At 39.7% G+C, this 26,874-nt stretch overlaps 2 protein-coding genes across 2 annotated transcripts; both read left to right on the top strand.

The window, feature by feature from the left end:
• The first annotated feature begins 624 nt into the window (after positions 1-624).
• On the top strand, positions 625-16,620 carry LOC105917978 (cilia- and flagella-associated protein 157). Its single transcript, XM_012852945.3, has 9 exons — positions 625-846; positions 4,225-4,496; positions 7,190-7,343; positions 7,428-7,674; positions 10,394-10,494; positions 11,046-11,196; positions 12,780-12,931; positions 13,199-13,549; positions 16,541-16,620. The coding sequence occupies exons 1-8, from the start codon at positions 764-766 to the stop codon at positions 13,287-13,289; spliced, it is 1,251 nt and encodes a 416-aa protein (XP_012708399.2). The 5' UTR covers positions 625-763; the 3' UTR covers positions 13,290-13,549; positions 16,541-16,620.
• On the top strand, positions 16,612-22,952 carry LOC105917980 (glutathione S-transferase theta-1). Its single transcript, XM_012852947.3, has 5 exons — positions 16,612-16,741; positions 17,006-17,093; positions 17,801-17,951; positions 20,467-20,643; positions 22,515-22,952. Exons 1-5 carry the CDS (start codon positions 16,636-16,638, stop codon positions 22,713-22,715), a joined length of 723 nt encoding a protein of 240 aa, XP_012708401.2. The 5' UTR covers positions 16,612-16,635; the 3' UTR covers positions 22,716-22,952.
• Positions 22,953-26,874: the final 3,922 nt, after the last annotated feature.

Below are 26,874 nucleotides of genomic sequence, written 5' to 3'. Positions count from 1 at the left end.
TACTAATGTTGAAAAATGGTTTAGAAAAGTTTCTTCTGCCTGAATAAATTATTTTGCAATTATGCCATCTTTGCATATTTTTCACTTTTTACTTTAAAGTGCCAGAATTTGCACATAACCTTATATTTTTGTCTGTCTGATTACATAATTTTCAAATATTAAATCATCAGCTATGATTAGTAACTCAGTACTTGAGTAGCCTTCTTACTAAATACTTTTTCACTCTCTCTTGATTAATTTGTTGGCTGACAAATTTTTGCTTTTACTTAAGTAAAAATATGTTGAAGTAGTGCTATTCTTACTTGAGTACAATCTGTGGCTATACTCTACCCACCTCTGGATATAAAAAAAGATTTCCTCTCTTTTCGAGAAATATTTTCCGAGTAATCCCTGAAGGCATCATCGCAATGTTTACTTATCTGTCAGCTTGTTAAAGTAGTATGCTCTGAGAAGTTATTTGTGTTTTAACACATACAAATAAAAACAAAATATCAGGACAACTGCAAGTGAAGAACTGCACCATCAAAGATACGATCGTTGAAGTAAAACGGAGAGTTGATTTAATCAGATTTTAGGATAAACGGTCAGGGAAGCGAATCTTCTGAGCAGTACCTGAATGCAGCATCCGGAGGACCAACGGTTACGCTGTTTCCCTGTCTAGGTCAGATTTTAAAGTAACTTTTTGCACGGTGTTTGCCAAAAATAGAAAATATATATATACATAAACGTGAAGAAGAGAGGCGCAAACGAACAACAGAAGACCATGGGGGATAAAACCGGTTCGGAACACCAGGAGAGGTCCTTATTTCTGGTTCAGATTCGGTATTTGGAGGAGGAGTTGGACAGGTGAGAGTCTGTTGTTGACGTCTTGCATACAATCATATAAAAATGTGCAAATGTGTATGTTTTTTTTTAACTTTAAATAAAAGCCTTAATGTTTAAACTATTCTCAAAAATATGTTTTAGCTAACCCACGGGTCGCTACCACTGAGCTATATAATACAGCTCAGTGGTCGCTACCAGCTGACGCTGACACCGAATTCTGCCGCCATATTGTTTTGACTACAGCGCGTTCTGTTGTTTCCGGTAGTTTCCGGTAAACGTGAAGCTTTCCCGGATGAGCACACTAATGTTCTTAGATACGCCAGAAAAATCATTAACACACGTTTTTTTTCAAAATCTACTACAAACATTTATCTGTAAAAAAAAAAAAAAAAAAAAAAAAAAAAAAAAAAAAAAAAAAAAAAAAAAAAAAAAAAAAGTGGACTATATCAAATGGAAACTGTCATGGCGGTAGTCATTGAGTTCCATAAGGTTTTGACATGTGATATCAGTGTCAGTATGAGGGAGTGGTGGTTATAGCAGGCCCTTAAACCCTGGAGCTTACCTGCAATGACAGTTCACAGTGACAAATGAAGAGGAAAAACAGGAATAGGTCAAACACTTGTCTCTGTTCACCTGGACAGCTGAGTGGGCTGCAGGTGAAGCTGTCTACAGGAGAGGACAGATAAACAGATGCTGCAGATCTGCCCAGTGGCGTCTCTGGCTTTAGAAGTTAAGTGGGGCACAAATCTCAACACCTATTTACAGACTTTGACTTTGATACAGTTTAAATGAAACAGATAAATTAGCATAAACCAACACACTAGAAAATATATTGTATATAAGGTAAATGTAATTACATTTTATACATAAAATTACAAATGAAGGGTCACTAATAAAGTTAATTTACTGAACAGAAAAGATTCACATCAATCGTTCAATGAGCCTGCAGGGCCGACCAACACTAGATGGTCTCACACTATCCGGCAGAACGTAAACATAGCGTCTGCATTTCCAGTGTTTTGATTGGTCGATCTGAGCTTGGGTCTGTAGGCTTTGTGCCCCACAGTTGTCTACTGAGAGCGTACTGGGCATGCTCACTGTGATTACAGATGTTCATTATTTAAACAAACGTTGGTGGGCCTGCACCAATATCAAGGCACCTCAGGAGGATTTAGCTGCTGAGCTTGTTAGTATTCTGGCAGACTTACATATTTAGACACAAGGTAAGGGAATCGGTCTTTTTTTTTTACAATATTACTCTATAAAGACCGATCCTGTCCTGCTGATTATTGTGACCATAAAGCTCCACAGCGGTGTGTGGTGGTGCCTGCCCCCACATGCAGAGACGCCACAGCTTCTGCAGACGGCATCAGAAGCTCAACAAGCGAATAAAGAAGGCTAGTTTTGTTCTGGTGGCTCCTCTAGAACCTCTGGTGATGATTGTGCAAAGAAAGATTCTTCAATAAACAGAGAACATTTCAGACAACCATGAACGCCTCGTTCATCAGAGTCTTCTAACAACAGAGTGTCAGCGACTGCAGGAGATCCTTCCTGCCTCCAGCCATAAGCATCAACAACAATAATTAATAATATTCAGTTAGTTGGACATTTTAGCAACAATAGATCCAATCAGATGAACTTTGGCTCCCTTTGGTGCCTCAGCAGATATAGAGTTTGGAGATTGAGACACTCATGGAGGATGATGTAGATAAAACATGATGGATAACCTGATCCATCCACCTTAGAGGAGCTGCTTGAACAGGTCGTCACCAAACAGGCTGGTTAGATATGACGCTACGTTGTTCTCTGCTTTATTGAAGTCAGGGAGAAAGTACGGCGTCCTTTATGTAAGCACAATCACACTAAACATCCGCTTGTTCCTCTTTCAGTTAAACTGTTTAACGACCCGTTGGCAGGAGCTGAAGATAATTGATGGAATGTGTTTGCTTTATATATATATATATATATATATATATATATATATATATATATATATATATATATATATATATATATATATATATATATATGTATATGTATATGTATGTATATATATATATATATATATATATATATATATATATATGTACAGTTTCGCAACAGTCTTTGTACAACACAAATTTCTCTACCGAGGGACCAACGAAAAAGCCTCTACCTTCACACGGCTACGATACAGAAGACAGTTAAGGAGCAGACGGGGGTCCATGTGGGTTAATTGCAATAGATTCCATCATGGAAACTTCAATACCATCACAGTTGCATGTTGTCCCAATATTAAGCAGTAAACTCTCTTTTAATTCAACAATTAAATGTAATAGATGCTTTCAATAAAAAAATGTACTGAGTCATCAGGGTTACAACATTTGTGACCATCAGATGTCGACTGTAGAGGGCGCTGTCAACACGCTGGACTCAAATGATGATAGATAAACACAGTATTGTGATGATGTCGTCAGGAAATGAGACTGAACTTTGATTCAGAGCTAAACTGGTTATACTTGGGTGGTAAAAACGTTTTTGTTTGAGTTTTTTAATCTCAGTTATGTAAAAAATAGAGCTGGGCGATAAATCGATTTAATCAATTAATTCGAATTTACAATTCTTTAAGATTTCATTTTTGGAAAATCTGGATTTTATTTTGCCAATACACTCATTGGGTTTCCATGAAGAGAACAGCATGTGATGCTGAATATATGTTTAGGCAAATATATTGTCAAAATATTGTTAAGTAGAATCTTTTTTTTACCATAATACTTGGTACTTCATTTACATATTTACTTTTTTTTAAACTTAGTTTGAAGTTCACAAGTGCAGTGAAGCCTGTTCTTAGCTCAATGTGTAATACCACTAGCAGCAAATGTTTTGTTATATTTTCATTGTTTATAATGGCACGGCTGCCATCTTGTTTTACAAGCATGTTTCACAGCTTGTTTTTAGTTGCACTTTGAATTCAGGTCAACTCCCTGACAAAATGCTTGACATAAAAAGCAAGGTTTTAAAATAATTTCTTTAATTTCTTTTTATGAAACAAAAAGGAGGAAAAAAAATTGATTAATCGGATCTGGTATGATAAAATCTGAGATTTATTTTTTAATCCATATCGCCCAGCCCTAGTAAAAAAATAAAAACTTCCGCCAGAAGCTCGCCTGGCAGTAGGTGAGGCTGACTCCACGCGTCACCATTTCCAACCTTCGCAGGTTTCCTCACTTCTCCCCAAACCTTTTACAAGATGGTCCATCGATACATCGATATTCTCTCTTGACCGCACATAAATTACTACAGCGTCTTAAAACTCTCCTCTTCCTGACATGTCACCATCAGTTTTACAAAGTGTTTGTTCTCAAAATGCCACGCGTCCTGATAAGACAGGATCCTGTCGTGTCGCTCTTCCCCCTGCAGATATCGGCTCACCTATGAAGAGCTGGAGAGGCACAACAAGGAGCTCCTCTCGCATTACAACAAGCTGGAGAAGGAGAAGAGAGACAAGACGGAGCCTTTGAAGCGGATTGTGGCTGCAAAAGAGAAAGTGATGGACGAGTTGCGTGAGCAGCTGGAGACTCAGCATCTGTCGGCCAAGCGGGAAAGAATATCCGTGAAACAGGAGCACGACCAGAGGAAGCAGGAGCTGCAGGAACTGATAAACCAGCTTCAGTCAAAAGTCACGACGCAGGGTGAGAATAAACAGCGCCTAGACCAGAGCTGCATCCTCTGTTGAGTCAGAGCTGTCATCACAGTTTCACCCTCAGTTAATAAGGATTGATTGCATGTAATATTTGCTAGAATATGTTTTATTTTACACAACATAACGTTTTTTGAGAAATGAACTGGATTGAAACGGAGTTTCAGCCAAATGAAATAACAGAACTGAGTTGGACCTGGTAGTCTAGGGATTTGGAGCTGAATACCGGGCTGTGAAAAAGTTTTTGCCCCTCTGAAGATTTCTATGTTTTTTGACACAATGTTTCAGATCGTTAAACTAAATTTAATATCTGACAAACAATCCCCGATTAAAACAAAAAGCTGTTTTCAATAATCCCAAATTCTTTTAATTGATGCATATTGTTGGGTTTTCCAGACCGAATAGCCAGCTTAAGGTTGTACCATTGCATCTCAATTGGATTTTAGTCTGGACTTTGACTAGGCCACTCCAAACCCTTCATTTGACTCTTTCTTTGAGCGTCAGTGTGCTTTGGATCATCGTCCTGCTGCATTTCCTGAGCGCACATGAGCTTGAGATCACAAACCGATGGACGGACATTTCATGGCTCCATCAATTACATCAAGTCGTCCAGATCCGTCCATCAAGACTCAAGAATCTTTAGACTTAGACTTAGACAACTTTATTTGTCATTTTGAGTGCGTACAGAACGAAATTTTGTTTACTGTCGTTATGTAACAATAATGAAGTTTTGGTGAGAAACTGGCTCAGAATTCACACACAGACACAAAACTAATTGTAATATCACCTTTATTGTCATTGAAACATACATTACAACGAAATTTGTTCTCTGCTTTTAACCCATCACCCTTGGGGAGCAGTGGGCTGCCATGTGCAGCACCCAGGGAGCAATCTGGGGTTAAGGGTCTTGCTCAGGGACCCAGAGTGCAGGCAGTGGGGATCGAACCGGGTACTTGCATCCTTCTCTGAGTGCACACTGCAAAAACAGAACAAAAAAATAAGTAAAATGTTCTTAAAATTAGTGTATCTGTCCTTGATTTGAGCAGGTAAATAAGATGATCTGCCAATAGAATAAGATTTGTGCACTTAAAATAGGAATAATTCATCTCCATCATCTTATTTCAAGTGCAGGATGTCTAATTATCTTATTTTAGGCATCAAAATACTCATTCCATTGGCAAATGATCATATTTACTCAGATCAAGGACAAAAACATTATGTTTAAGAACATTTTGCTTATTTTTAGATCCCTTTTTGCAGTGCAAGCACGCTGCTCTAACCACTAGGCCACTACCCCCCTGTTACAAGACTTCATTTCCAAATGCGGTACCGCGCGCGAGCTATTTTTAGAAACACAACGTCACGATGAAGTCACATCACGTGGTACGCAGTGGGGCAAACTTCGGAAAGCCGCCGTTGTTTCGCTGTAAGAGACGTGCGTTAGCCTAGGTTTTACTCGGTAAACGACTGCTTTTTCCAAATCTAAGACCATGGTTTTTAAACATTGTTGCTATGGAACGTGCAACAGCGACTCGAGGTACGCTGATCGGCCGCATATGAAGGATGTTTCCAAGGAGAAATGTGTGCGCTTGGAACACCGGGGCGGTCGGCCTACACAACAGTTCAACCCGGAAAAAGTTACCAAATTCACCTACATATGTAGCAAGCATTTTGTTGGAGGAAAGGGCACAACCGAAGAACATCCTGACCCAATTCCAGCGACATCAAGTCAAGGTAAGAGTATTTTGGTGGCCGACATGTTAATAAAGTAGCGCCTGCTACCATGATCGCATATAGGCTATCATGGTAGCAGGCGCTAACATGATAGCCTGCTACCAGGATAGCTTACTCAAAAACATTTCAAATGAGACAAACATTAAACATATACCCATTCCTGGACAGTGATTGCAAACAACAACAAAAAAAAAACGGCCAACGCTGCCATGATCGCCGCACAGGAAAAAAAAAACAAAGCTTACCGTTCATCAACTCGGCCAGTTTTCCAGTCTTTTTAAGCCCTCGAACCTCAAGCCATCGTTTGAGCTGAAGGTTGGTGTGTTCTTCGACAGTTCGGCCAGTAATCCGTGTGCCTGGGACATCGTCTTGGGAAAGTTTAACGGCTGTAAAGTCGGTCATATCTGTTATCCGTGCGTTCTCTCCTGTATGAGTTCTCTCCTGTATGCGTTCTCTCCTGTATGCCCTACCTAAGCGGCAAAAGGGGCGTTGCTCTTGAGACGGTGACGTCACGTGCGCGGTACCGCATTGACACCGACAACACTTCCTGTTGAGAGCTCATCACCCTCTCTAAGGCGTAGCTCCCCCCCCCCCCCTCCCTCCAGAGGAAGCTAAGTTTGGCTGCTTGTCTCCAGGATCTCGTTCTCGTCCAGGTCCTGCAGCAGCCCCAGACCATCACACTGCCACCACCATGTCTGACTATTAATGTTGGTCTGTTTCTGAAATGGTTTCTTAGTTTTTCACCAGAATGGGACAAAGATCTTTCAAGAAGTTCCACTCATCAGTTTGTCTCGACATTTTGAAACGGGATAGATTACTTTTTTTTTCACAAACGGCCTTTTCCCCTTGATAAATAGACTTTAACTGGGACATCTAACGACTTCCTGGTTAACTTGTGAATACCTCCTCAGGCCTTTTGTTTGCGTTTATCCTCCTGACTTCTTCTTCCAGCTGCGATTTTGGAGGAGAACGAGAATGAAATCACGGAGCTGCAGCGGCAGGTGACCGAGGCCAGAAATGAAGAGGAGCGGCTTTCCAAGAAGAAAGAAGAGTACGAGGCTAATATTCAACGCCTAAAGAGGAACAGCGAGTTGAACTGTGACAAGTAAGCGAGCGAATTGAGAGTTTATTTTATGCTGATCTCTGTCTGGCTCTGAGATGATATTTCCTCCTGCTGTCGTCCAAACAGGTTAATCCACGATTTTCAGGACTACCACGAGCTCACCGAGAGCGCCAAAGCCTCGCAGCGTCTTGCAAAGTGCAGAGCGTGGCGCAGAGAGCAGTCCGAAGTCGTGTCGTTCCTGCTGGAGGAGCAGTCGACGCTGACGGAGGAGATAGGTGCCCTGCGGAGAAGGCAGGATCAGCTGCGCTCCGACGGCCGCGGCCTGATGAGGAAGATGACCCGTCTGAGCCGTCTCAAAAACAAAAGCGAGAAGGTACGGGAAAAAAAAGCTGAGCTGTCATCAGCCGCTGTTTTCAGCCCCGACCTGAAGGAAACGCAGCGTGGTAACATTCACGAGTCCAAAGCCGGATTTGATCTGTTTACTAATGTTTCCTCCAGTTTATTATGTTGATGTTCCAGAGTTAGCCATAGATCAAAACACTTTGGATAGTATCAAAATTCCAAAAAAAGTAAAAAACAAAGCAACTGGACTTGTTTTCCGTAGTTGAAGACGTTTCACTTCCTCTCCAGGAAGCTTTCTCAATTCAAAAAGTCTGGAGTAATGTGGAGTACCAAGCTTTATACTACTGCCAAACAAAGGCCTTGTAATGGCTTAGATAACATGCAAATTCAAACGAAACTGATCCACTCCTCTGTAACGAGGAGTCGTTAGGGTTGTTATTGGCCTAGCTTAAAGGAACAATGTTTTGATCACCCGAATGAGGGTGAGAATTGAGGTGATGATTGGCCGGAATTAATCATCACCTTAACTCTCACCCTCAAACGGGTGAATAAAACATTTTTCCTTTAAGCCAAGCCAATAACGACCCTAACGATTCCTCGTTACAGAGGAGTGGACCAGTTTCGGTCCAATCTGCTGTCTTAATGGCTTTAACGACCGCCCATTACTAAGGGGTGGATCTGTTTCTGTTAAACTTGCATGTTATCTAAGCCATTACAAGGCCTTTGTTTGGCAATGGTATAAAGCTTGTTACTCCACATTACTCCAGACTTTTTGAATTGAGAAAGCTTCCTGGAGAGGAAGCGAAACGTCATCAACTACGGAAAACAAGTCCAGTTGCTTTGTTTTTTACTTTCTTTTGGAATGACCATGACCTGGATGACTGAGAATCTTCACCAGCACAGTATCAAAATAGTCTTGGTACGATCCAAAGTGTTTTGATGGCAGATTTAAATGTTGCATGTTCTAAATGTTGCCCTGTTAACACGGTGGGACTTTTCTCTCTGTGGGAGAATAGTTCAGGCGTACACAGACAGGCTACTTTTTTAGCTACAACTTGCTAGTTCTGGGTTGGAGTCCTTTCTGCCTTCAGAACGGCTTTAATTATTTGTTGCATAGATTCAACAAGGAGTTAGTAGCATTTCTCAGAGATGTTGGTCCATGTTGATGTGATGTGTTGCTGCTGGGTTGCATATATTTGCGGTTCCTCCTCGCTCCAAAGAAGCTAAATGGTTGTGGTATGGGGTAGCAACAGCTACGGACAACAAGGATTCAAACGCTTTATTGACAAACGTGAAAGCATGAAGCAGCTAAAATAGCTATATTGATAAACAATTATGATGCTTCTAGTTACATGTTATATGAGCACAATTTTCTCACATACATTTATGATAAAAAACACGAGCCTGAAAACGGAAGTTGGTTCTTCATTTACACAATAAAGTTCACTACAAGTCTGTTTGGAAATAAACACAACGTGCAGGTGAGATAAGAAAACCCCAGAGGATAAAATCAATTTTAAAAACACAGATTACGACTGGAAAAAAATAAACCGTGACAAAGCATATTCAGGACTGTAATTTTCTGTAATGCAATTAAAAAACATGAAATGTCATACATTCTGGATTCATTACAAATCAACTGAAATATCGCAAGCCTTTTACTGTTTTAATATCGCTGATTATGGCGTTCAGCTGAAGAAACCCAAATATCCTATCTCAAAATATTAGAATATCGTGAAAAAAGTATACTAGTAGGCCATTCAACTAATCACTTGAATCGTCTAATTAACTGGAAACACTGCAGGGTTTCCTGAGCCTTGAAAAACACTCAGCTTGGTTCAGTAAACTAAATCACAAGTATGGTAGTGGTTAAGAGACGACATCAGATTCTCACAGTAACTGGTGTACTGACCATGGCATTACTGTCCTTGATTGGCCTGCCAATTCCCCTGACCTGAACCCCATAGAGAATTTGTGGGCTATTGTGAAGAAGAAGCTGAAAGACACCAGAGCCAACAATGCAAATGAGCTAAAGGCCGCTATTGAAGCATCCTGGGCATCCATAACACCTCAGCAATGCCACAGGCTGATTGCCTCCATGCCACGCCGCATTGATGCACTAATCTGTGCAAAAGGATTCCCAACCAAGTACTGAGTGCATTAATGGACATTTTCAAATGTTTGATTTTGTTTTGCTGTTATAATTTTTTTTTTACTTGGTCTGAGGAAATATTCTAATATTTTGAGATAGGATTTTTGAGTTTTCTTCAGCTGTACGCCATAATCAGCGATATTAAAACAATAAAAGGCTTGCGATATTTCAGTTGATTTGTAATGAATCCAGAATGTATGACATTTCATGTTTTTTAATTGCATTACAGAAAATAAAGACCTTTATCACAATATTCTAATTTTCTGAGACAGTCCTGTAACCATTAAAAGGGGGGAACGAAAGTCAGATCTTATAAATACATAAAACTAATTCTAAACTTACATTTGGAAATAAATAAGAACAAAAGACATGAAACAGAAACAGATGAAGTAGACATCTGGATATAATTTAACTAATTTATATCTAATAAAAACTTGACTAAGTATAATATGAAGGCTGGAGTTGATCAGCTTGTTTGTGTATTTCACTATATGTCATAAAAAAGGTTTTAAAAGGACCTAAAGATGAAGTTAAGTTTATAAACGAAGCTAAGTATCCTGCTGTTAAATTACAAATTCTTGATTGTCCTTCTTTTTAGGACGTGAAGCTTCTCTGGAAGAAATTCCAGGAGCTCAAAGAGGACAAAGAAAATCTCGCCAACGAGCAGGAAGTCTCTCTGGCTAACACCGACGCTCTCAGGTACAAGTTTGATCTTCGTTTACCACCCAGACATGAAGATCAGAAAAGGTTTGACACGACCTTCTGCAGCAGCATAAAAAATAAAGGCTCTTAACTTACGACCTCCCAGGGAGGGACGCCCTGATTCCAGCTCTTTAGTTTATTTATTATCGTCATGATGGTAAAGTTGATGTGAACAGGATGTTTTCCTGGTTGAGCCATTCACACCGATTCTGGTTTTATGTGCCATGTAACCATATATTACAGATATATAAGGCTACAGCTCAAACTTTCTCTCTCTGCTTTGTTTTAAACCCACTATATTGTTTATCTTTGCCGCTTTACTGAATCATCTCTGCTGATATAGACACCTGAGCTGACGAGGACTTTTCCTGCAGCATTTGATATTGTTGATAATTTTATTGATTAATCAGAAAGATCGTCTTCAGTTGAACATCCAGGTTGTGATTGCTTTACCAAACAAACACAGCTTTGTGAAGATGTGAACTCTTAGTTATCTGTGAAGCCTGCAGCGTTTTGCTGACTTCAGCTTCATTATGGTTCGGTTTCAGACGGCGCCTCAGCAGAACCTCTGAGGAGTGCCGCCAGAAAGTGGCCGACATAGAATGGCTGGAGGAGGAGTTAGAGAGGGAGACGATCAGGAGGAGGAACCTGGAGGGAGTGAAGGAGGAAGCAGTCATAATTCTTAGACACATCCTGACGGTAAAAACACATCTCAGCTCTGAAGCATCAGTCCAGCTGCTTTGCTTTATCTCACAAAGATCTGAGTGTCCTAACCTCTGAGTGGCCCAGAACCAGAGGAGCAGAAAAGAAACCAGGAGTGTTTATAACCAAAAGAAATGTGACATAACTTCCATCACTGGACTGGCAGTTATTTCATGTTTTCTTAAGTGGAGCAAAGGAAAATAATACAGATAAAAAACAACAACAGTTCAGTTTAACAGCTGAACGTTCTGGATTTCAGACAGCATTCACCTTTTTAACGGCATATTTCTTTTTTAGCTAGAAACAAGACAAAAATTAAGCAAACAAAACTTCACGGTTAAAATCTGTTGCACCTCGTGAGTTTTTCTTTCATTACTGAAAAACAATATATTGTTTATCAGTCGGGTTTCTGTGTTTAGCTGCAGAGAGATCAGCTCATATAAATTAAGATCATTTATATGAACGTATTCTGCTTGATTTAATATCATCAAAATTTAGCGAGTAAAAAAAAAAAAATTTGTGAAACTGTAGCATCCTAAATCAGCGTTACAAATCTGGTGAGTGGGATGATTTTCCTGTCTGAAGAAAAGTTTGAAAGCTCTTTGCTTGTTGGACGAATTTGTGATCAGCCTTTGGTTTTGCTGTTTTCTCTAAAGTAAAATAATTGGCTGAACATCTTCTAAGAGACAAACATCACATCCTATTAAAAGAATAAAGCCTCAGTCCTGAATTTCTGCCTTAGATACACATTTCTAAGGCACCAAGTTTAGTCTGGAGGAATGTTTACTACATAATATAGATCTTGTGCTCTCAGCTGCTCCCTTTAGGGGGCGCCACAGTTGCCTCCATCTTCCCCTCTGCCTTGCATCCTCCTTTCCTTGCTCCTTTTTCAACATCTGTTATCCAATATATCCTCCAACCAAACATGTCCACACCATTTCCACCTCTCCTCTCTAATTTTGTCTCTGCAGCACCGTTCTGGGGTTGTGGGAAGAGTTTCATTAAGACATGATTAGTTGGTAGGTTAGACTAATTAATCAGATTTAATTAGGAATAATGTCAAAAGCGTTGCTTGACCACCGACCTGAGGAGAATCTTTATGTGACCAATTAGAGACCAGCATGAAGTAACATGGAAGCCAAAAAGTCAAACATTTATAAACACTTACATGTACCGCGCCCCTTGCTGTTAAAAAATATGACTTACACAAAACAATAAACCCAAAATGGAATGGGAATGCTGAAAAGTCAAAAGTCAGTCAATTTGATTACTTTTTATTTCATGATTCATGTTTACTGTCAACACTTTTTTCCCATGATTTAGATGGGAGTGGCACCCCAGCGCCCCCTATTGACAAGTCGCCATTACTGGATGTATTGGTTGAAATTCTGCAGCTTTGCATCCTCCCTGATATTTCCCAGAGTCAACAGCTTTATCAGACCGAGCATCATTACCAAACATGCTGTTCATGGACGCTTCTTTCATAAGAACTCAATGTTCACATCCTGGGGCAGTTATCCTTTTTTTTGGACATCCGGTTGTCAGATGTTGAAACCTGTTTGTGTTGTAAATGTCTCCAGAGTCCAGGGGACATGCCTGAGTGGAAGATATGGAGATTGGTGGAGATCCTGGACAGAGCAGCGCCGCAGGGAACCGGGCCGACTTCCAAAAACTCCCGTAAGAAGGCCAGAGGAGGGCAGAACCTGTACACCTCTAATCCAAACTCACCCAGGTACCAGAATCTGCCTCTGTCCTCTGTAGCAGGTAGTTATAGCCCCATATGAAGCATAGATAGTAAAGATGGGTTCAGAATCATCTTCATGTAAAAGGGAAGACAGAGAAAAAGCTCCATAATTTACTTTAGCCACTATAAATGATGTTTAGTGGCGGTGCTGCTCTTACTGCTGTAGGTCACAGCTTGGGGTCTTTTAAGAAACTGTTTTCTGTAAAGATGTCAATTTAATTTGCTGTTCATGCAAATGTTTTCTGTGTCCATCAGAAATGAGAACGACCTGCCAGACCCCGCTCCTCTGCAGTCTGATTCCTGGACTGGGACCGGGTCCATTGGGCCGCAAGGAAGGGCTTTTTAACGAGTCCCAGGAATCCCAATAAATATTTCAGGCATTCAGTTCCTGCTTCTGTTGCGTTTGCAGATATTTGAACCTTCAGGTGGAAACTGCTCCACCTCTAACGTTCCTCAGTGGCTCATCTGCAGGGTTAAACTTTGATAACTATTTAGTTTCAGATAAAGCAGTGAGCAGATTGTTTAAAAGAAATAAAAGCTGTAATACAGCTGCTGAGCTGATTGGCCAGATTGTTACCTCAGCATCTCACCTGCAGCTTCTCACAGGTGAGAAAAAATGGAGGCTGCAGCAGATAGTTTTAAATCCTTTTTCATGTTGCTTTCTTGCTTTTAAAAATAAGGGAAGTTGTTTGTTGTAAAATCACCAAATCTGACAAAAAGTGTTTTATTCAACAATTAAAGGCCTAAAAGTAACTTGACAATGAGGGACAGTAAGGTTTTCTACATGTTTTCATGCTGCTGGTAAAATGTCAGCAAGACGATGGAAAAAAATAATTTTCAAACTTCTTCCATCTCTAATGTGATATTTCTCCTGTAGTATAATTACAAACAAACAAGTTGGTTACAAGGAAAATATAATACAAGGAAAATATAATAAAATAAAAAAGCTGCAACAGCTTTTTATTAATACTATCCTAGATTCAATTGTTTAAGCTCAAAATGTGTATAAACCAACACACTGTTACCTTCATACTTTGGACTTTGTGCTGACATATGGTATCGATTATGCAGAATTAACAGTATTTCTTCACATCCCTGTCTTATCTGATCATTTTTATGATAACCTTTCAGTTCAATTTAACTGAGTTCTCCACCCCAAAAAGAAGGTTTCATTATAGTAGATCTTTATCAGATAATGCTGTATCAAACTTTGAAGAGTTTATCCCCCTTTAATATCATCAGTATTGCAGAAATACCCTGCAGATAACAGCAATGTTGTTTCTTCCCATTCACAAATTGATGCCTTTTGCTAACGGTGTTACTTCCTCATTGCGTTCTGCATTGGACAATGTAGCTCCCTTGAAAAACAAGGTGATTATTCACAGGAAGCTGGCTCCTTGGTTTAATTCAGAGCTGCATTCTTTGAAGCACAATGTTAGGAAACTGGAGAGAAAATGGCGCTCTACACACCAAGAGGAATCCTACTTAATCTGGAGGGACAGTCTATTGTTGTATAACAAGACCCTTCGCAGAGTTAGAGCAGCATATGTTTCATCATTAATTGAAGAGAATAAAAATAATCCTAGATTTCTCTTCAGTACAGTTGCCAAACTTACCCAGAGCCACAGCTCTGTTGACCCATCCATTTCCTTAGCTCTTAGCAGTAATGATTTTATGGGATTCTTCATAAATAAAATTGATTCCATTAAAAATAAAATCATTGGCATCCTCACAAACATGATTACCTTGTCAGCAGTAAGTGAGGCAGTAGGGCTGGACGATACAGAAAAAAGCATATGGATAAATAAAAAATCATATTGCTCGATATTGATAATTGTCAACAAATTCAAAACATATATTTTAAGTGCAGCCCTGGCAATTTTATGCTGTTGCTTAGCAACCTGTTTTTAGATACAGAACACACAAACATTGAATTCAAACGCAACCCTTTATTCAACTAACTTTTTACCAAAACTGCAAGTTTAAAAAAAAGAAAAAAGAACCCATGCTGTCTGAACTCTTTGAAGGAAGCGGAGCTTGGTGATGGTGCATTCCTGATCTGCCTTTCTGATTTGTTGGGAGGATGTAATGATATAATATTAAAAAAGGAAGTAAAAATGTTACTCTATGGAACTTTTATTGACACCATTTTTCTATCATTGATATACGTCTATCAATCGATATATATTATTAAATTATCATCCAGCCATATAAGGCAACGTTGGAGAAATGTTTAGAACCTGATCGGTGTTTGAACTATTTAGACGCAGTAGAGCTTTCTGAGCTTTCTAATGTTTTAGCTTTATCTAAATATTCTACTTTTATGTTAGACCCAATCCCAACCAAGTTAAATCTAATCTGTTTGACAGATTCCAGTTCATGTTAACAATAATTTTATTCAAACTCTAGAGTCACTTGTGGAGTACCACAGGGTTCAGTCCTTGGACCAATTCTCTTTACAATATATATGTTTCCGATTGGTAAAATTATTAGACAGCATGGGATTAATTTCCACTGTTATGCTGATGACACTCAGTTATATTTATCCATAAATCCTGATGAATCCAATCAGTTACTTCAACTGCAGTCACGTCTTGGTGACATCAAAAGCTGGATGACTTTAAATTTCCTGCACTTAAATTTTGAGAAGACAGAAGTCGTAATCTTTGAACCAGAGTCCTCAAAAAAAATAAACTTCTTAATCAATCACTTAACCTGGATGGCATTAACTTGGCCTCTGGTAATAAAGTAAAAAAAATCTTGTTGTTATTTTTGACCAAGACATGTTTAGACATATTTCCCCGTCGTGGGATAAATAAAGGATTAGCTAATGTTATCTTATCTTAAACAACACTTTTTAATAGGATATATGTACTGGGTTCTTTCAAGGTCTTAATTACATTTTCTGTGTGGGCTCCAGTAACATATGATAGATAATATCTACTTTGAAAGTTAACATGAACTGCTGCTGAAGATGACCACCCTGATCTACCTGGATGTTCTCTGGAGGACTGAAACGCCTCAGTCAGTGACGTCAGTCTGTGGGTCTGGTCTGTCGGGGCTATAACAGAAGTTTCTTCTCCTTTTCTGTTTCTCGACGTTTTCTTGCTGATGGTTTTTCACGTGCTTAGATAAATTTGTTGTGTTTCCACTGAATTTAACCGGTTTCTACAAAACATACAGCTTGATTTCATTTACGGTATTAAAATTTAGCCAAACAGCGCTTCTTACCCTCTTCATGTTCACCATTTTAATGGTCAGTCAGTGTCAGTTTTGCCACCCCCCCCACACACACACACACACCCAACCCCCCCTCTGTCCTGGGCCCGGGACAATTAAAATAGTAATAATAGTAATATCGTCTTTATTGTCATTGAAACATACACTGAAACATACATTACAACGACATTTGTTCTCTGCTTTTAATCCATCACCCTTGGGGAGCAGTGGGCTGCCATGTGTGGCGGCCTAACTCATTGTTCTTCTCTGCCTGTCATCTCCTGGCTCCAGTCCACATTTGTTTTTGTTTGTTTTATGTTTAATATAAACCTTTTAAAGCTTAACTCTGTGTTCGGGCTGAATATCTCTGATCTGCAGTTCATTAAACTTTGGGGCAGGCGGGAAAAGAGGCGGGTCAGGAGAGGACAGAGGACGACGTGGACGTCTGCAGCCTGCAGCCCTCTCACACCATCATGGAGCTCTACCTAGACCTGCTTTCTCCGCCGTGCCGAGCCGTCTACCTGTTTGCAGAAGCTCTCAAAATCCCCTTTGAGTTCAAGCTGGTCGACCTCTTTGCAGGTGAGCTGTTTTACAGGATGAGTTTCCGCTCGTATTCAGCTTAGAAGACATGAACGCCGAGCCAGCAGATAAAAAAAACGACCTGCAGAGCCACGCAGCGAGCCCTGGAGTCCGGTTACTTTAACCCCTGCTTCCCTCAGCATGTCAGCGTTTATCCAGAGAGAGAAAATAAAGAGTATTTATCAGACATGTTGAGACGTTCTGTCTCTGAAGACGTTTTCTGGCCTGAATCAGAAATCCTGTCTTTATCTGTTTCTCCTCCAGGACAGCAGTACAGTGAGGAGTTTGGGAAACTCAGCGCCGTGAAGAAGGTTCCTGTTCTGAAGGAAGGCGACTTCGTTCTGACAGAATGGTAGATCAGTCTGTGATCAGAAACTGTTTCAGATGATGCATTGCTCCTCAGATTGTTTAATAACCCATAAAACAACGGATAATAGTTTCATTTAAGGTTCTAACGTCTGGTTTATTGATGCTGCTCAGCGGAGGGCAGCAGTCACACCTACTAGACTCAGTGTTTGAAGAAAATGTACTTTTACTGCACCACAGCTTTTCCTCTTACCTGATAATAGTAATTATTATTGAAGTAATGCTGCGTTTATATGAGTGCAGCTTTAGTTTATCTGATGGCTTCAGTTCGGTAATAGAAGTTAATTTGAACCAAACATGAAGAAACTCTGACACAAACCCACAGAGTTAAAGATGAAGTGAGACTTTGTGTATTTTGCTGCCTGTTGTTATATTTCCTCTGTTGAAAAATGAACATGTCTCCTACTTATTGCTGTAGAAAACTTAGTCATAAAAATAAGACATCTGGGAATGTTTCTTGTCACTTAATTTGAACATATTTATAAACGTTGTTTTACAAGAAATGTGGTATTGCATGATGTGAATCTTAGACAAACGTTATCCTTTTTAGGACTTTTAAAGCATAAGACAGATTTATTTTCTAGGTTTAGTCCAGTAAAACGTTTTTCCAGGACTTTGGGTCTTGGTGAAAATGCCTGAAATTGGGTTGTTTTCATCCTTTTTTCTGTTTCATTGGTTGTTTCTGTGTCGCAGCACTGCAATCCTGGAGTACCTGGTGCAGAAATGTTCAGTGGCGGACCACTGGTTTCCAGCTGACCTGCAGCAGCGAGCTCGTGTTAGTGAATACTTGTCCTGGCAGCACCTGAACCTCCGTTTTAACTGCTCAAAGGTCTTCCTGCTCAGGGTTCGTGTCCCGGACCAACTCAGTGCTGCGAGCGCAGTACTTTAACCTCATTACTGCACACACTCTTTATCAGATCACATATAAATAACCTTTATTGTCCCTCAGTGCTGGTGTCCCAGCAGCAAAATTAATGCAGATTTACATGAAAGTAAAAATAAGAATTGCAGGGGCAAATTTGCTGCATAGAAAAGTTGACAGTTCCTGCAACTTATCGGCATGTGCAATGTATATATCAAATTGAATTGGTAAATAATACTGAACAACATGAACCAAGGAGTAAACATTACCATCTAGAGCCACAAGAGGGCGCTCTAGGCTTGTGAAAACTATATGCCGCTCCTTTTACCACTTAAACAATAATTGAAACATCAACTTATAGACAACAAAGACTGAACACATGTTTGTCTGTTTCTCTGTTTCAGTCTGCATTCACGCAGCGCAACGTTGCGTGAATGCAGCTCTAAGGACCCAGACTGAGACAGAACCTGTTATTGGGTCTGTGAAGCTAATAGCAGCTAACGATAGCTTATGTTGTCTGGGTGGGTTACAGCATCACTCTCAAACATAAAGCTCACGTGTGCATAGCACCGTTGTGTTCATTATCTAATATCAGGGTAATTTTGACAACTTTCAGCATAATGAAGCATTACGCTGAAATGTTCTGGCAAGATCCTTGTTGGTTGGAGCTTCTGGCTTGTTATGCTAATTTACTTCATTCAACCTCCCAGGTATGTTCCACGTAATTCAGCCGGTTGTGGATGCAGTTGTGTAATTAAGCAAATTTCTTTATTAGATTAAATATCCGTTTTTAGTCTTGGATTTTGTAAAAGAAAAAAAAATATAGATATAGATATATTTTGAGTCCGGAAAATACGGTAATAAAAATGAATATAATGAAAAATGGCATAAAACACAGGTCAAGACATTGCAATAAATTCAACAACATGAGAAGGAAAAATTCCTGACAGTAAATGGGTGGGCATTAGCAGGAGGACTGGACCAGAACTGGCGGATGATCTGTCTTCCCTGGATGATGTCACAGCTAACAGAACACCAGACCAGGTGTACCTTCTATGAAGAAAAAACGAGAGAGAACAAAAAGTTAAAAACTGAAATGACGACAAGCAATGCAGATTGGAGAGCAGTAGGAGAACTCAGCAGAGTGAGAGAAATAGACCCTGATGTCCTCCAGTAGCCTAAGCCTATAGCAGCATAACTATAGAGATAGCTCAGGGTAACATGAGCCACTCTGACTAGAAGCTTTTTCACAAAGGAAAGTTTTAAGCCTAGTCTTAAAAGTAGACGGGGTGTCTGCCTCACGGACCAAAACTGTAAGTTGGTTCCACAGGAGAGGAGCCTGATAGCTAAAGGATCTGCCTCCCATTCTACTTTTAGAGACTCTAGGAACCACCAGCAGACCTGCAGTCTGAGAGCGAAGTGCTCTGTTAGGAACATACGGGGTAATCAGAGCTCTGATATATGATGGAGCTTGATTATTAAGGGCTTTATACGTTAGAAGGAGAATTTTTAAATTCTATTCTTGATTTAACAGGAAGCCAATGAAGGGAAGCTAAAATTGGAGAAATATGATCCCTCTTGTTGATTTTCATCAGAACTCTTGCTGCAGCATTTTGGATCAGCTGAAGACTTTGAACTGCATTTTGTGGACTTCCTGATAGTAAAGAATTACAATAGTCCAGCCTTGAAGTAACAAATGCATGGACTAGTTTTTCAGCATCACTCCTGGACAGAATGTTTCTAATTTTGGCGATATTTATGAGGTGAAAAAAAGGAAACTCTGGAAACCTGTTTAATATGGGATTTAAATGACACGTCTTGGTCAAAAATAACACCAAGATTTTTTACTTTATTACCAGAGGCCAAGTTAATGCCATCCAGATTAAGTGATTGATTAAGAAGTTTATTTTTTGAGGACTCTGGTCCAAAGATGACAACTTCTGTCTTGTCAGAATTTAAACGCAGGAAATTTGAAGACATCCAGCTTTTGATGTCATCAAGACATGACTGCAGTCGAAGTAACTGATTGGATTCATCAGGATTTATGGATAAATATATCTGAGTGTCATCAGCATAACAGTTAACGTTATACTGGACAACATTTCTATGTGCTAAACCAACCCGCTGTGGTCAGTAGGAAACTTCTAATGAAACATGGAAACGCATTAATTCTGCACAGAAACAGATCCACTGTTTTTATAAAGAAAAACGTATATTATAGCTGCTGTCTCTGAGTTTCTACCAGAGGATCCTCCTCTGAGGTTGTTTTTATTTCCGAACAGGATTTTATCATTTTAAAAACATGAAGTCAACCATTAAACCTCAGAGCATTCACAGACAAACACCAAAGTATGCTCAGAATTACAGCATGAGTGCAGCAGAAATTATTTTCAGATAAACTAAACCAATGTTTGAGATTTATTGGTTAAACTTTAGGAGCACCTGCTTCAGCTGCTGCTGCTCTCAGCAGAGTCTCATCAGTGATTTCTGTGGACAGACCGTGTATCCATTCTTGATGGGCTCAGAGGTCCCGAAGGAGAAGATGGACACTGCTGTGGAGGACATGAAACAGTCCCTCAACCTGCTGGAGGACAAGTTCCTGCAGAACAAGCCGTTCATCATTGGGAATAAGATCTCTCTGGCGGATCTGGCGGCCATTGTGGAGATCATGCAGGTAACATTATCAACACTCCCCAGGCAGGAGGCCTGCTTTGACTTTTATAGCACAGAACTCTCAGGTTTCTACAGCATCATTGTTTGATTCTCTTTTAGTCAGAAAATGTATAAAACATGGGATGATAATTGCTATTAACCACCCTATGTTCTAAATACAGTCAGATTTATCTGACTAATGCATTACTATTTAGACCAATTTAGCTTTTTTTCCTGTTCTGTTTTTACATTTTAAATCTGTGGGTTTATAGCAGAAAAACAAACCTTTAGGCTCATAAGCATGCAGCCTCTCCTCTGGAGCTAAATCATGGTCATAATGTTTGTCCAGGGGGGAAAAAGCAAAACTATTTTTCAGTTTCAATGTGTGTGTGTGTGTGTGTGTGTGTGTGTGTGTGTTTTTTTTTTTTTTTTTTTTTCAGACTTTTGGCCCTATGTGGTGGCGGGGCCTCAGCTAACGGGTGTGGAATCATGAGTGACGGCTCAACACAGGGCCGGACTAAACATTCCCAGCTGTTGCATTCAGGAACTGTTGGAACTGGGAATGTCTTTAAAACGTCATAGATATTCTGTTTATGTGGTTGTTTTAAAAACACATGCTTCACTGATGGAAGCTGTTTATGACAACACACAACACAGATCCCAGTGAAACAAATTATGATACTGATGAGTCTGCACAACTTTTTTCAGTCCGTCTTGGACATTTCTCATGCTTCTTTATTAAAACAGGGGAACCGTCAAAATGCATTTTTAGCATCCGACCAAAGCTCCGCCCAGCATGGCCTCCTCTTCTTCTCCTGCCGGCGCCAATTCCCACAGTTCCTGAATGCAACAGCTGGGAATATTTAGTCCAGCCCTGTAGAGCTGTCATGACGCCACACCCTTTATCTGAGGCCCACATCAAAACAGTGGCAAAAGTTTGAAAGTGTAAAACAAAAAAACTTGCATCTAAAAGTTCTTAAAATATTTTCAATTTCAAAAAACGTTTTTTGTTTACTTTTTTTTTTCAGTGTCAAATCTTTCTTTCAGCGTCTAAAACCAGAACTAATCGATTTGGGTGGTGGTGGCCGAGTGGTTAGAGCAGCGCGCTTGCACTCAGAGAAGGATGCAAGTACCCGGTTCAATGCCCAGCGCCTGCACTCTGGGTCCCTGAGCAAGACCCCTAACCCCAGATTGCTCCCCAGGCGCCGCACATGGCAGCCCACTGCTCCCCAAGGGGATGGGTTAAGATGCAGAAGTGAATTTCTCCATTGTGAGATCAACATGTCCAATTTATTTTATTATTTATTTTATTTTATTAAACACTTTAAACTGTAAATCGCCCCCACCCCCTGCTGGACACTGCAGTAAATGCAGGTCTGTAGTGGTTTACTAACCTTGCCTGCGAGCTGAACTCTCTCTGTATTTGTGCGTTCACAAACACATGAGAATCCATCATGCATCGCTCCGGCTTCAGCTGTTGTGTCCGAACCAGAAACGGTTCGGGCCAATCACGTTGCAGGATTGAGGTTTAAGGCGGGACATAGCAGCTGTGATAAAAGCAAGAGCTGCTGCTATCACATCTGTTTAGTTAGAAACGACTTGCCTAGCTCACCTTCTAGTGGTTTCTCATAACGTCTGCTGCTTATCTTTTACTTTGATATCATGATTGGTTAAAATCAACTTTTAGTAGGTGTTTATGAGGCGTTTGCTTTTATTGCATGGGCAGCTCAAACAAGAGAAACTGAGAAATAATACTTGCTCATTCCTAATCAGACGGAATCTGTGGAAAGATTCTGATGCTTTAAGAGATTTTAACTTTCTAATTTAAACAATAAATGAATATGATGAGTGCAGCTCCTCTGCTGTTTTCACACATACTGACGATATCTCCAGCCTCTGGGAACGGGCGTGGACGGGTTCCAAGGCCGGCCGAAGCTGATGGCCTGGAGAGACCGAGTGAAGAAGGAGCTCGGGGAAAAGCTGTACGACAAAACCCACCAGGTGGTTCTGAACTCCAGCGGCCTGCAGCAGAAGATGCAGAACAACAGCGAGCTCCTGAAGCTCAAACCTTCGCTTCTCAAGTATTTCCGCTGAGGGCATGGAAATGAAAATCTGATCTCATGTTTGGTTGTTTCAGCAGAACTCCTTGAATTGTCTGTCCTGCAGGGCTGAGAAAGAACAGAACCATCATCCAGAGAAAGGTCCAGATGGAAAACTGGACCTTTGGAGGAACTGTTTACTGAGTTCAATAAAAGCATGAGCAAAATAAATGGATTTACTAAATGGTTTTATTTCCCTGCGGCATGAAATAAAAACTATTTCACAATCCAAGTTCAATTCAATTTTATATATATAGTGCCAATTCATGATACATGTCATCTCAAGCCTCTTTCCAAAATCAAATTCAATCAGATTATACAGATTGGATCAGAAAGTTTCCTCTTTAAGGAAACCCAGCAGGTTGCATCAAGTCTCTCCAAGCAGCATTCACTCCTCCTGAAAGAGCGTAGAGAAGATCACAAACCGATGGATGGACATTTCATGGTTTCATCATTTACATCAAGTCGTCCAGGTCCGTCCATCAAGACTCAAGAATAATTACTTTTGTTATGTAACAATAATGACATTTTGGCGAGAAACCTGTTCAGAGTTCACACAGACACAAAACTAGACATCATTTCCAAATTCAATGCATCGCTGACGCTCCCTGAGTGAGATGCTAAAGAGTATGAAAATAGTCCTTAGTGTCTGACAGTATTTAAATGTTCCATCCATCCCAGTGTTTCTCCTAGATATTTTGCCTTTGGGGGGTTTGAACATTAATATAGTGCTTTTTCCTTTTGCGGCAGTTGCTAATATTTTTCTTCCACTTAGCTTTCCATTAATATCACAGAATTCAGCCAAATATGAGCAGCCATCTGTTTTCAGGGATGGACTCCGGATGGTGGATTTTTGTTTCCAATAAACAGACTTTTGGTGATTTGCGACAGTCAGAGTAAATAATATTTTTGAAATATTTTCTGAAAATGACCATAGAGCCTTTTACTTGTTGAGGATGTTGAATATGGAGTTTTAATGTTGATAATAATTGAGTTTAAACAGACGTGACCATCCTCACATTTGTATCAGGCAAACGTTCTCATAATATTGAAGAAGTTGGGGCAAAACGTTAAATAAACAAAGGAACATTTACCATGTTGGATTCGGCGCTCCCGACACAAGCGATACTGATTCTGTTGGTGATGACTGGTTGGCAGTGGCGTCTCTGGCATCATAAGTGAAGTGGGGCACAAAAACTCAACAGCTATTATCAGCGATTATTTTTAAATGTTGCATACAACTTGACTGATCAATGTTAAATTAAACAGATAAATTAGTAAAAACCAACACACTAGAAGATCCATTTCATATAAGCTAAATGTATAAATAAAGGCTCACTCATAATCTTAATTTATTGAACAGAAAAGACATCAATCCTTCAAGGAGCCAGCAAGGACAACCAACACTAGATCAATGTTGTCAATGCTTTTTAGTTTCCGTTTTGCTATGTTTTATTTTGTTTTAATGTTCCTACATTTTATTCCAACAGTTTTTTTAACTTGCTTTTATTCTGTTTTTATTTTCCAATAGTTTAATCATCAAAAGCGCTTTCCATTGTCCTTGCACCGAAATGGTGCTATTCAAAGAAATCTTGCTTAGATGGTCGCACACTAAACGTAACGTCTGCATTTCCAGTATTCTGATTGGACGATCCGAGCTTAGGGCCACAGGATTTGTGCCCCACGGCTGTCTACTGAGAGCGTATTGGGCATGCTCACTGTGATTTCAGATGTTCGTTATTTAAAAAAAATGATGGTGGGCCGGCCCCAATATCAAACAAGCAAACATACACAAAAAAATATTATAATAAAGGAAAATACAAGAATCTATTCATTTTACAGCTAACTACAACAATATAGCAGATATTTGGTTGTGATGAGGAACTCAACCTGAATGTTAGAGCGGAAGGTATATAGAAGTTCAATAGGTATTAAGTTTTGAGCATGCCCAGAAAGTGTGAATAAAGGAACCCATCTCTGTCCTGCATCGGTTGCACCGGGGATCTGTCCCTGTATAAAACTTAGCCAGCTTTTCTTTTGTAATATGTAACCGATGCAGGACCTTGAATTGAAGGAGCCCATGTCTGCCGCATATAGAAGAGGAGTGCACCCTGTGAAGAACAGATTGCCAAATAGCTCATCTGTTAATGTAACTGCAAGATATTTCTCCCAATGTGACTTAATGATGGAAAGGGAGGGAGATTGTAGACCTAATAGTGTAGATCTCTTTAATTGCCCCACCTTCTTAGGAATGTTTTTGCCTATGATTTTATCCAGAGTTGTTTCCTCGGGTAGTTCAGGAAATAGGGGACATCTATTCTTCACAAAATGCCGCAGTTGCAAATAGCAGAAAAAAATGTGTACATGGGATATTAAACTGTTCCATAAGCTGTGTAAATGATGCGAATGTCCCATCAGTGAAAAGGTGTTTAACTTTACTTAATCCATTTCTTTTCCAGATTTTAAAAGCAGAATCAGAAATAGAAGGTGGGGACATGTGATTTGAACAAATAGGAGTTTTGATTGACATAGAATGTACCCCAAATGTTTTCCTACACTGCACCCAGATTCTCATAAAGTTATATAGCATAGGGTTGCATTTATTTATTTAAGTACATCTAAAGGGAGAGTAGAGGTCAAAAAAGCAGGTAGACTAGTCTTGCCACATTCAGATGACTCAATCGGTAGCAAAGCTGGGGTGTCTGTAGAAAATTTATTGATCCAATGTAGCATGTTCTGTATATTCGCTGCCCAATAATAAGACTGGAAATTTGGCACAGCCAATCCGCCCACTGGTCTAGGTCCCTGCATAAAATCTTTATGTATTCAGGGAGATTTACCATTCCAAATAAACAGAAACATTTACCTAGTGTCTCAAAGTATTTATTTGGGATATAACATGGAATGCACTGAGATAGATAAAGGAACTTATGTAATATTTTCATTTTTATAGAATTGACACAGCCTATTAACATTAATGGCAAATCATTCCATCTTTGAAGATCTGACTTAGTTTTTTTTTCAAGAAGTAGTACAAAATTATTTTTCTATATTTGTGAGTAACCTAGACACCCATGTAAGTCACATAATCTAACTTAACCTTGAAAGGAAAGTTTGTAATGAAATCTTCCTAGCCGTAGAGTTCACACTAAGTAATTCACTCTTATGTAAATTTAACTTGTAACCCAAAATAATACCAAATTGTTCAAAAATAGACAAACAGCAGGAAGTCATCAGCATATAAAGATATTTTGTGCTCCTCTTCAGCTCTGTAGAGACCCGTAGCATTATATTGAGCACTGGTGTTCTTTTAACAGCAAACTCTGCACACATACGGAGTAAATGAGTGACAACTTCTATTCAAGTTAAATAATTTATTAACAGAAATAAAATAAACATCCAGAGGACAACACTATAGAATGCTGTTTATTTGAATTAACACTATATTTCAATCAACAAACGCTCTGTGGGAAGAGTTTGAGTAAGACATGATTATTGGACTGACAGTTTTGGGTGGAGTATGAAGCAGCCATGACAGTCGGATTTCCTTATCTTCTCCCCACCTCCCAAAGAACTGCTGCCAGGTTCTTTTATCCACTTTTCTCCTCCAGCAAAAGTCCTGTGAAATCATTATGTTGTAAATAAATGATAAAACTCTCTCCTGTCTTGTTGTCTGACTCCTGAGTTTTCCTCATGTTTGAGGGACATTCGTGCCTCCAAGCTGCCAGAGGTGTGACTTTAATTCACAGGTTGGATTAATTAATCTAATTAATCAGATTTAATTAGGAACAATGCCAAAAGTGTTGATTGATCACCGGCCTGATGAGAATCTTTATGTGACCAGTTAGAGACCAGCATGAAGTAACATGGAAGCCAAAAAGTCAAACATTTATAAACACCTTTATGGCATCCCTGTTAAAAAATATGACTTACACAAAACAATAAACCCAAAATGGAATGGGAGTGGCACCCTAGCGCCCCCTATTGACAAGTCGCCATTACTGGAATTATTGGTTGAAATTCTGCAGCTTTGCATCCTCGCTGATATTCCCCAGAGTCAACAGCTTTATCAGAACGAGCATCACTACCAAACACGCTGTTCATGGACGCTTCTTTCATAAGAACTCAAAGTTCACATCCTGGAGCAGTTATCC

This window comes from Fundulus heteroclitus, chromosome 12 (assembly GCF_011125445.2).
Source record: "Fundulus heteroclitus isolate FHET01 chromosome 12, MU-UCD_Fhet_4.1, whole genome shotgun sequence".
Lineage (NCBI taxonomy): Eukaryota > Metazoa > Chordata > Actinopteri > Cyprinodontiformes > Fundulidae > Fundulus > Fundulus heteroclitus.
Note: the sequence above shows the minus strand (reverse complement) of the source record. Positions and strands in the feature narration are given on the sequence as shown.

Excerpts from the sequence above, each read along its gene's own strand:
- LOC105917978 (XM_012852945.3), top strand. The coding sequence starts at position 764 with ATGGGGGATAAAACCGGTTCGGAACACCAGGAGAGGTCCTTATTTCTG. Across the intron at positions 847-4,224 it reads TTGGAGGAGGAGTTGGACAG|ATATCGGCTCACCTATGAAG; the intron begins GTGAGAGTCTGT and ends TTCCCCCTGCAG. Across the intron at positions 7,675-10,393 it reads TCAAAAACAAAAGCGAGAAG|GACGTGAAGCTTCTCTGGAA; the intron begins GTACGGGAAAAA and ends CCTTCTTTTTAG.
- LOC105917980 (XM_012852947.3), top strand. The coding sequence starts at position 16,636 with ATGGAGCTCTACCTAGACCTGCTTTCTCCGCCGTGCCGAGCCGTCTAC. Across the intron at positions 17,952-20,466 it reads CAAAGGTCTTCCTGCTCAGG|ACCGTGTATCCATTCTTGAT; the intron begins GTTCGTGTCCCG and ends TTCTGTGGACAG. Across the intron at positions 20,644-22,514 it reads CCATTGTGGAGATCATGCAG|CCTCTGGGAACGGGCGTGGA; the intron begins GTAACATTATCA and ends CGATATCTCCAG.